This window comes from Stegastes partitus, unplaced genomic scaffold (genome assembly GCF_000690725.1).
Source record: "Stegastes partitus isolate 25-593 unplaced genomic scaffold, Stegastes_partitus-1.0.2 Scaffold1639, whole genome shotgun sequence".
NCBI classification, from domain to species: Eukaryota; Metazoa; Chordata; class Actinopteri; family Pomacentridae; genus Stegastes; species Stegastes partitus.
The window spans coordinates 114508-126166 of NW_007579370.1; the positions used below are offsets into that span (position 1 = coordinate 114508).

The window sequence follows — 11659 nt, forward strand, 5'->3', positions numbered from 1 at the left end:
CCATCTCTAAAACTTGCATCCAACATTGTTTAAAAGATCGTCATCATTTATGTAAAAAACAACAACAACAACAACCCCACAGTAGAGAAAATTCAGTGCAAAAATTATTTCTAGTAATTTTTGAAACAAATGATAAAAAAAATAAAGCAATTAAATAAAGTGCAAATGCTGTGCTGAGCTGTTAAAGGCTCCTCCAGGAAGCACGGTTCTGTGAACATCGCCACAAGACCTCCGTGAGAATACGTTTCCTCATTACACCAACTATTAGTTAAAATACGCACATCGGTTGTCCATCCAGTAGATGGCACAGTCTAACTTAACAGTACAAAGATCCTCCAACCTCATCACTTCATCAGATTCTCACTGCTGTTGATCATACAGGAGGACAAAGCCAATGTGAGCACATATAAGGATGAGTGAAGGAACTGATGAACTCACTGATTAATACATTAATTGATCTCCACGCTGATTCAATTGACAGAAAACACAGGTGAAGAGTCAAACTGCCCACATCTCTGTCTCTCTCTCTCTTTTTTATTTCGTCTTGTGTAACTCTCTCCTCCTCCCTCCCTGCCCCCTTCCCTCCCTCTCTTCACATCTCTTCCTCTCACACTTCCCTCTTTATCCTCTCCAGCCCACCAGAAGCTGTGAATGGCACACAGATCCTCGTATTTCGTTCCACTGGTGAGCATCGCGCCAGTCAGAGCGAGTGGAGGCTGAGCAGAGCGCACAGCTGCAGCCAGCGATCCTCTGATATCATGTCAAAGTACTGGAGGAACTGTGGACATTTTTGAATAAAGGAATAACAACTGTGCTTTAACAGCACAGAAACACGCTTCTTTTTATTTTTATTTTTTTGGTTAATTCACAGGATTTACTGCGCGCACTAAAGTGGCCATGGCGCATTTTACGCACTGCAGGTAACCAGCGTTCTGGAGCCTAAAACCAACAGAAACATGGATTAAACTGAGCATATTTCTCTTTTTACTTCAGTGGAGCCGAAATGGCGGCACTTCGTAGAAAATTTGGCGAGGACTACCAGGTGGTTAACACAAACCGGGCCACTACTTTCACCGCTCCGGTGAAGAAGAAACGGCAGCGCTTTGTAGAGAAGAACGGACGCTGCAACGTGCAGCACGGAAACCTCGGCGGGGAGACCAGCAGGTACCTCTCTGACCTCTTCACCACTTTGGTGGACCTAAAGTGGAGATGGAACCTCCTCATCTTCATCCTCACTTACACCATCGCATGGCTGGTCATGGCATCGATGTGGTGGATCATCGCGTACATCAGGGGAGACCTAAATCACGGCCACGACGCGTCCTACACTCCCTGCGTGGCCAATGTTTACAACTTCCCCTCAGCTTTTCTCTTCTTCATCGAGACCGAAGCCACGATCGGCTACGGCTACCGGTACATCACGGAGAAGTGTCCGGAGGGCATCATCCTCTTCTTGTTCCAGTCGCTACTGGGCTCCATAGTGGACGCTTTTCTCATCGGCTGCATGTTCATAAAAATGTCTCAACCTAAGAAACGCGCAGAGACGCTCATGTTCAGCCAGGACGCTGTGATTTCTCAGCGAGACGGCAAACTGTGCCTCATGTTCCGGGTGGGCAACCTGCGGAACAGCCACATGGTGTCCGCACAGATCAGGTGCAAGCTCATAAAGGTAAGCCTGAACCTCTCTGATGGTAGCAACTCCCTGAAAACTGAGTGAAGGAGCAGGTGCGCATGCTGTGCGTAAAACCCACCTAATGTCACCAATAAAGCAATGCAATAAAACATGATTGTGACTTACGAGACCTCCTGCTGCTGTATTGGATCGACACTGTACCCCAGAACACTTTCTTTACGCAGTTTGTGCAAATTGCAGCTTAAGGAACCACTTCTTCTGCGCACAATGACTGCACTCTTGACTGACAGCTTCTATCTTTATGCTCATTATTTTCTCATTTGAGCCCCCAAGTGGAAGAAACAACTGGAAAATTGCATATCAAAGGTTAAAATTAACATGTATTTTTTTCTTATTCAAAGCTTCATTGTAAGCAGGTCCCACTACACATATTCGCCTTGTTAAACAAACCGGGCTTAAGGTAGCATTACCATAATCCTCCAGCTGCAGGATGGCGGGGCTGAGTGGCAGCCGGGCTGGTGCGCCTCAGCCCAGTTAGATAAGAGAGAGGGGGGAAAGGCTGCCGAGTCCCAGCCGGCTTCAGCTTCTTTTCCAGCTGCCGGTGACACCTGGACAGATAGGTGCGTGTCAGTAAGTGGATGTGACAGAGCGACGGTCCCCCTGAGGAGGAAAGTTAGGCTCAGTGACTCAGTGGTGAGAGGCAGCTTCACACTACACACTACCACAGATCACTGGAGTCAGTAAAACAGCACTCCTGGGAGAGAGCGTGAAGACATAAAACGCAATTTATGGTGATCATAAAGCAACGCAATCATTTCCTTCTGCTCTTTAGGGTGTTTTTTTCTTAAATTTTCTCTTGCCTGAGGTGTTACAAAGAATGGCGAAGCTTGAATAGGTCTGCAAAAGACATAAAAAGGCTCAAAAATGGCCATTTATAAAGATTTTTTGGGGAAAGTATCGCTAATGAACTCCAAAAACACTGCAGAAAATGACCACAAACGGAGCAAAAGGTCAACCGGCTCCTGTTTTAATTATCCTAATAGAGCTCCGCTCAGCCACATCCATGTTCAACGTGCAAAATGGGCCATAAAGAAGACAAACAGCATTAGCGAGGTGCTTGGAGCTTGTTTATGTCTGTGTTCTCCTGCGCACAGCCACATCCAGCACAGCGTCGGTCAGCTTAATGATGCATGCAGGCAGAGAGGGAGGCAGGCAGGCAGCTCTTCCACAGTTAACGGCATGGAGGAGGCCCATAGGCACCAATACAATAACACACATGTGTACGAAGATCTCCTTCCTCTGTCCTCCTGTAAGCTCTCAGCATCTCAATTAGACTCTCTCCATCTGTGTAATACACCTGTGATTTCCCCAGAGGCACCTCACTGATAAATTGTCGATTTCAAAGTAGCCAAAAGACTATTTTTTTAATGCAAAAATCAGGGTTTGTATTCGTTTCAACGCAGCAGCAATGTAAAGGAGACACGAACAGACGTGGCATCGCAAAATAATTGAAGCTCAGGGATTTTTTTTTTTGTGTGCTATAAAGTCACAATTCTTTTACTTTCCCCTTCTGGGCTGCAAGAAATACAATCAGTATAAATTCCCAGACCTCTTTCTGCCAACCCCACATCGTTTTTACACTCCCTGTTTCTGTGAAATACAATAAATACAGCATCCACTGTGTGCTCCTTGCTTTTTTTTTTTTTTTTTTGCTCTAGGGCTTTGTGGTCTAACCTTATTCTTTCGCTTCAAAGACTCTCTCACTGAGACAGAATATTTGCAGCAGCTCTGCCAGAGTACAGAACGCGCACGCACAAAATAAAACAAAAAAAAACAACTGAAATCAGATGAGTCACTGCACAAATGAAAGCATTGTTTAGGATGTGCATACCTTTTAAACATTGCACATCACATGCAATGCTTTAATAACAAAAAAAAAGTAGTCGTATTTTAAGCTGAATTCCTTCGCTGTAGTCCCTGTGTGGAAATGTTGGTGGTGCTGTTGAACTGCAGCCCTCTTTAAGTCACGGCTCATCATAAAAGACTCAGACGTTACTGGCACAGGAATCATTTTAACTTGTATAAAACAGTGTATGAGAAACAGAGAGAGAGAGAAACTGGCTTGTTCATCAAGCTGCATCGAAAACAGAGTAAATCTTTCAAAGTCTTCCATAAATCAAACCGAGACAATTTCTTTGACACCAACTCGACATGTGAAAATGTTTCCTGTGAAACTTTAGCTGTTTGTGAATCGCTGCCTGCGGTTCAATTGTGAGCCAGAGTATGATGTCTAATCGCAGCAGTATGAATGTGGTCCAGTTCTTCTAATGGGACTCTGGAGAGCATCACCTTCGCAGATACGAGTGCAAAAACCATTTACTGCACAAATAAAGACTAGTTTAGTTAACTTTCCACGCTCCGAATCTATAAAAGGATATTCTGAACTCATAAACCTTAAGATCTTCTTATTGACTCCAACAAACCTGGAATGCAGCTCTGATTGGGCAGAAATTTCACAAAGCTATTCTCTGGTCATTGATTTAACCCATAAAACTAATCTCAGCGCATTGAACGTACATGTTTAGAAGGTTTTTGCAAGAAAATAATCCACTCCTGCCTTAAAATGGCTTCGATGTGACGCTACACTGTTATTTTCTCCAAGTAGAAGCTTCTATTTACTGCTCGCTGCAGAACACTGGAGCACACCAGCTCACACACTGTAAAACTGCTCTACACTCTAGACCAGCAAGCTGCGATACTGGAATACATATTTGGGCCAGAAGCTGATTCTGAAGAGAGTGAAAATACAGAAGAACATCCGTGGTATTGACTTTGCTCATGAAAAAAAAAAAAACAAAACACTATATCTATAGACATGTTAACAAAAAAACCCCAAAAATTTCAAACTCAAGGGATCTTCAAGCAACCAATTAGAGACAGTCAAGATAATCAAATCCTACTCAAGCCAAGTGGGAGAAAAAGCACAGTTTGCTTGCAATCAGTTGCATCAGAGTAACCTCTGAATTCATTATTGGCCTAAACCTACGTCACATCTCTTGAGACTGGGCCAAACCGAGGCAGACATGACCCAGACAGTCAGCCCGAATTTATTTCTAATGTGCTCATACGCTAGTTGTAGAAATTGAAAACAAAAAAATGTTTCGTATCTGCGATTTAGGAGCTGAGAGCAAATTCTGTGGTGTAACGTGAACTCAAGATCCCACCCTGAAAGGTTTAGTTTTGTACGTTTGTTACATATGAAAAACTAAAAGTCTGAATCCGTGCTTTTGACACCGTCATCAGTACACTGTGGCATCAAGGCAGAAATGCTCAGAAACGGTGTTCACTACTTATTTTGCTCATGATGCATATAAAATACACCACATAGACATGTTTAAAAAAACTTGTTTTCATTGGAGGAGGTTTTTAAAAGTTGAGCACATGTTCGTGTTGTGTTAACAATTTGTTTGCACTGCCCCCAAGTGGCCAAAAACACCTGTCATTGCAGGTTTAAGTGTCGTGAAGGGTTAAAAATATTGTCACTTAACAACAAAATCTTTTTCTAATCTTAATAATTTTGGCATCTCAGTTATCTATCTCATGCTCAGATGTATTTTGCTCATTATGTGTCTCCTAGCTTATTAAAAAAAAACACCATATGGACATTTTAACAAGGCGGTTCCACCAGAGGGAGTCTTTAAAGTAGTTTGTTTAACTTTGCAAATCATCTCTGTGCATATTTTCTCTGGCTGAGCATATTAAAGTTGTGTTGTTAAAAAATGGGACACTATTAAACACAGCAATGAGCTTTTCCTTTTCTTTTCTTTTCTTTTCTTTTTAAAAACGTTGTGCTGCTGGGAAACTTTTGAGTCTTTAAACAGTCTTGGGTTGCAGCAGCATGTTTCCCCAAAGTTTGCTTTATAAAGAATAGCATCTTCTGATGTCTCCAGCGTTTGAATCTACTCGTACATCCCAATTTCCTTATTTGCTCCTCGACTGACCCAGAAATCATTCCAGTCCTCCATCTTGAAGGCTGTCCAAAAGCTCTTCAGTTGTTTTTTTTTCTTATCTCTACGGAGTCATGAAGGAGGAACCACAACATCACAGCAGTCTGACTGAGAAAAGAAGCAAGAACTTTAATTAGATAGATTTTTCCCTTCATGATCTCCTTTTTTCCTCTTTTAATTACGAGTCTAAAACATCTGGCTTAATCAATTATTTCTGTAAAACATTCTGACTGCAACTGGGAAGATTAAATAATGAAACAAACAATATCAACAAATCCAGATGCAAGTTTTGAAAGAGTCTATGCTTCATGTGCATTTAGATGTTTGTCACACTACATAAACATATTCAAACATACAGTGCAGAGGATGCTGTGTGGATGATGGTGTCTGTGCAACATAAATAGTATTTGAGCAGTGAGCGTTTGAGTGAATCCAAACTGTAAACCAACAAAAGTCGCCACAGGGTTTCTGAAATGCGACTGACAGCTCATCCAGCTGTGCCACCGTCATCATAAACATGGACGTCACTTCAGATGAAGTGATGTTCGGAGAAAGGACGTCTCGTTTCTTCACAAAACAAATCTCCTCGTTTTCTCTTGTCTCGTGACAAGAGGCAAACACAGATGCGATTATGGGAGTTGGGATTTACCCCAAATATGTAAAAGGGAGGCAGGGAAGTACATTCTGCTTAAATAAAATCCTGTTATGTTTTATCTTCTGTATATGGCATGTTTTAAAACAATCAGAGTAGAGCAAAGTGACAGGCAATGTCACAAATATGTGCAAAAAGTAAGACAGAAAACGGGATAAAATCAATGTCTACAATAAAATAGGCACAAGAGATCAAAATATTAAGACCACTAAGAGCAACCAAAAGTCATTGAATGCATGTATGTCCTGAGACTTTTCTTAGAAATGTCAGTAGTTGGGAAACATTTGATAGAAAGCCTCATCAGACCTGATTGTGAATCAGCTAAAAGTATTCTGAAGAGGCCTAATAAGAATCGTAATGGCCTGAACCCTGACCTGTTTTTAGTTGTGTTTTCACTCCTGTCACACTTTTACTCCCTCAGGGCTCATCTTTACTGCAATATAAAGTCCTGTAGCTTTATGGAAACAGTAGTTAGAAGGAGAGAGAACTCAGAAATGTTTTTTGCGCAGTATAACACACTTATAATGCTATAAATCATAAAAGAAGAAAGTTGGATTTCTTATTAAATTCTTATTATTTAACAGAAAACAGCTTGAAAGCAACATGTTCAACATTTTCCAAGTACCCATTAGTTCTTGACATTACTCTGCACATCAACTCTAGAAAGATATTTCACCATAGTCAATGTGTCTGAGTAATTTAAGGACAGCTTGCTCCTCTGCTCATTATTTTTTTGTTGTTGTTTGTTTTATCCACACATTGAATCTGTTTGTCAAATTTTGGTCAAGATGGCATCAAGATTCATTTTCATAGATCAAAGGTCATAATATGAAGAGTTCATTTACAAAAACAGATAACTCCATCTACACAAACCTTCAGAAAACCCACTTTTCCACCATCTATGTGAGACAATATCAATCAAACGTAAGTTATCTGTTGTTGTCATGTCATTTCTACTGAGTCAAATCAACTCAACTTCAGTTTGACTGATATTGTCTCAAGCAAACAACAAAAATTCTACAAAAATGGAGTTATCTATTTTTGTAAATGAACTCTTCATATGTAGCTGTTGTTTGTTTGTTTTGTACAGGTTTTGTTCTCTGTCGGTGGGAAAGAGGGCAAAGAGCATCCTTTCCCAAGTTACAAGCCCATCATTACTCTGTATGTCAGATAAAATGACCATGGTTACACACTTGTGATGTGAGGATACTGCAAACAGAAGAGCTGTGTTGTGTAAGATAGAAGAAGCTGCCTTTCATGAACCCACTGACCTCTAATGTGAAGTGATCCTCGGGCCATTGAGGTGCACAGTTTAGGTTTTTACTTTGTCTTTAGAGATGCCCAGGGAAGACAAAGAAGGTTTGTTTTTTGGCTGTTTAGCTCTTAAACCTGCTCACAAACTTTGGGCCAGTAAAGCAGACGGATAGAGTCAACACAAACTGTAATAAAAAGAGCTAGTCTCCACATCTTTGTCAGATAATCTAAACAATTAGTATTTCACAAGGTGTGCCTGAAGTTGAACAGAGAGAAAGTCGCCTTCGGTTGAACAACCATTTGTACTGTGCGTGGACACAACCTCCCAGCTTTACAATCCAGTGAGAATTTTACTGAACTCCTACGTTCCAACTAAAGAATCAATAGCCGTTGATCTCAAGCTTTGTATAATCCTGCCCCCTCACCGCTTCCAGGTGAACCATTCAGAATGAGCAGCTGCCTTACAGTTCACCGGGTTTACTTACTTTCTAAAGCTGTTTCTGCTAACTGCAAAATGTCTCAGCTATGAGTAAAACTCACCAAATGTTCTGCTGCAAGATTGAACAAAAGAGTCTTTGTGCACTCCCAGCATGTGAGAAACTAGACACCCAGGATTAATGTTATATTTGATGGCAATGTCTCTATGCCCCCAGCTCAGAACTTGGTGGAGTGACATTCAGAGGTGGTGGAAACTTGAAGATCAATCTGAAACCACTAACAAAGACTGTGTGGGTTACGGAGTTTTTATGTTGCCTGCTGCTTCAGTTCAAACTAAACTCAGTCAGTGTTTACATCTGTCAGCTTCCCTCCTGCTCTCTGTCCCAATAAGGTTGTGCTCACTTAATTTTATGTTGTCAGACAATAGAATAAATATAAAATAGTGACTGAAACGCAGCCAATTAAAATGACGTTAACCAGCAGTCACTTCAGAGCCATTTCCAAACTGCCACTCTGCACCTAAAATACTGATTTTCGATGTCATCTAGCAAACTTGCCAAACACATTAAATTAAAACCAACAACTGTGCTGTGGATTCAGCAATAATTCATAATTCTGCGTAAAACGATTCCTCAAAGAGAAAGTTTTGCTGTCAGTCACAGATGCAGAGAGAGTCTTCTACCTGAAGGGGGCGAGGACATTATCAGCTCAGCTCCATTTAAAGCTACAGACACTGAGGCTCCATTTACACGTAGCAAAAACGGTGATATTTCAGTGTGTTTGGGCCTTTGGTTTACACCTAAATGAAGCTACAAGTCACCAAAAAAAATCAGATCTAAAATCTACGGCCACAGTGGAGATTTGGATAAACGGCATCTTTACATTTGCATGTAGACAGGAGGAGACAGAGTTTGACGTCACAGTATGCGACAAAAGCATCATCACCGTCATATGAGTGCGACCCATGTTTACTGTTTGACTGCTGTGATAGAAATGGATGCTGGTAAAGCAGTGCTTGTTTATACAAACGTTTTTGGCCTGTTTGCATTTACATTCATAAATGTTCTATTATGTGGAGGAGCAGAGGAGAAGGATCGCTCGGAGGTCAGCAGTTTTCCATCAACTTCTCCTCCTGCCAAGACCAACAGAGGGTCACCCACATACTCACATTACAAGAGTTATAGTCCAACTCCAACTCCATTTAAATTGTAATATCAATAATTTAAAAAAGTCTCCTCATGGTGGACTTCTACTTGGCAGTGCAACCTCCATAAACAAATGATAAAAATGACCAAACAAATTGACTCTTTGGCCTCCAGTGATTTACCAAGCAGAATAGAAATGAATTAAAAATGAACGAGATATCTGCACCACCCCTGTGTGAGTAATGCTCTCAGCCTGGCCACCCCCATAAAAACTGTCTGGCTCCATCACTGGCTGTAAGGCTGATTACATTATTGTAGTCTGTTGTAAATTGTCGAGAGAAGCTCAGAGTGAAGCTCAGAAGTTGTTAGATCAATATATTATGTAATCGAATACTTGTTTTCTAAGGAAATATCTAAAATATCTGCAGTTTCTGACTATTAAATATGAAGATTTGAGGCTTATTTCCCCACATATGACAGAAAAGTTTGTGTTTTCTTCTACTGGCCAAACAAAACAAGGCAGCTAAAGATGTCGACTCAGTCTGAGATAAATTTAATCATCCAAAAATTTTGTATTCGGCACATTGATTGATAATGACAGTCAATCCATTTTATCCAGTCTGAATTGCACCCACTTGTTTGCATCTCTGTGTTTGGACATCGTGTTGGCGCAGCAGAGCTCCGCTGCACTATTGTGGATGATTACAGGATGACAGGAGGCAGCAGAAAGGGGGGAGACACTGAGCAATGGGAGCTGTCATCCAGAGTCCCACTATAAGCAGTTGAAATGCAGCTTTGCGGGGCATCCATGACAGCCTCAGAGGGCATCCTGCTGGAACATCCTAGTTGAAAATATGACTCTGAGGGTGGAAGGAGGGCGAGAGAGCGGGGGAATTGATTGAAAGTGGTGAAAGGGCTGCAGAGAGGCTTGCAGTAAGAATTACCAGCAGATTTTTTCTTAATATTTTCATTGTGCGAGTGCTGCTTTCTATTTGAGAGATATACAAGGGGGGTGAAAACCTCTCGGTTGTACATCTTCCCCGAGGATTGCACTGTGGGCTACACAGTCACTTGGAGTGGAATTGATTTCCATTTTTTTTCTAATAAGAAGAGATTCAATTATGCTATCAGGTTGAGGAGGGCTGGAGAAAGACCTTGAAGCCCTGCAGTCATTGATTAGAGACCCCCAGAGCCAGAAAACCTTTTGAGTCTGGTCTGCTTATGCTCCTCTTTTCTTTGTGTTCTTAAATATGTCTAAATAGAAATATCGAGGTTTTTCTTGTAATCAAATTGGTTTATTTATAAAGCAAATTTAACAAATGCTTTACACCCCGCTGCAAAATCACTGAAACATCAAATGATTCCAAATTATGCTGCCAAATAGAGCATTTCCTCCTGGGAACAATAAAAAAACAGATTATTTACAAAGCTTTTAGTGGAAATACAAGCGCCAAAGTAGACTCAATGCAACAAAAGTGAATAAATCCGTGATCACTGACACACAAGTTACACACAAGAGCACTAAAACAACATTCGTTATCATCTTAACTGCAAAAAGATGCAAATGAGAACATTCTCAGTTTTTGATCTATGGACTGTGTCTACCTGCATGTCTTCATCGTGGCCTAGCATGGAAAAGAACTGCAAGAAAAACTGGAAAAAGGTCATAAAGACAGAGAAAGAATACAGGAAGACTGGTGACCAACTAAAAACGCAGCTGAAACACAACAGCAGCAGCAATGAGGAAGTATAGAAGGAGCCATAGTACCACTAATCACAGCTGCAGTGGTCGTCCTCCTAAAATGACTTCATGGACAGAACACTTTTTACACAATCTAGCTTTAATAAACACATGGGCAAATGCTTCAGACTTGGCACCTGGATTATCAGTGGAAATCCAAGTTTCTGAGACAGCTCAGATCAGCGTGAAGGACATTAAAACTTTGCCAAAGAACACACCAAGACATCTGATGAACAATGGGAGCACATTCTTTGTTCATATGAAAAGACAAGATAAATTTGTTTGGCTCAGATGGAGTCCAGCGTGTTTGGTGTGAACCGGATCGGGACTACCACAGTGAATGCATAGTCCTGACAGTGAAGCATGGAGGTGGGAGTGTGATGATATGGGGCTTCATGAGTGCAAAAGGTGTTGTGGAGATGACATTTATAAATGGCACCATGGATGTCTGTGGATAAACCAAAATATTGGCTGAAAAGATGAGTCCCAGTCTGCAGAAGGTTGGCAGAAGAGGAATATTCCAGCATGAGAAGCATCCAAAGTACACTGCCAAAACCAAACAAGAGTTTCTGATGGAAAAACAAAGTGAAAACTGTGGCTATAAGTATGTGGCCTAAATAAATCGAATAAAACACCTTTGGGGCATTTTAAAGAGAAGGGTAGAGCAACACAACCTCTCCAACAAAGAACAGCTCTCTCTAAAGAATGACAAAATATCGCTACAAAAAATGTGTATCATCCATGAGAAAGATTGAAAAGAATTAAATGGGTCCCAGTAATGAGATATGT

General features: G+C 41.1%; 1 protein-coding gene across 1 annotated transcript in view; it reads left to right on the forward strand.

The window, feature by feature from the left end:
• The first annotated feature begins 1003 nt into the window (after window positions 1–1003).
• The window catches only part of LOC103371756 (G protein-activated inward rectifier potassium channel 1-like), a 27107-nt gene continuing 16451 nt past the window's right edge, over window positions 1004–11659 (forward strand). The window contains exon 1 of the mRNA XM_008301187.1: window positions 1004–1669. Within this exon, the coding sequence (XP_008299409.1) occupies window positions 1004–1669 (666 nt within the window). The remainder of the gene's footprint in view (window positions 1670–11659) is intronic.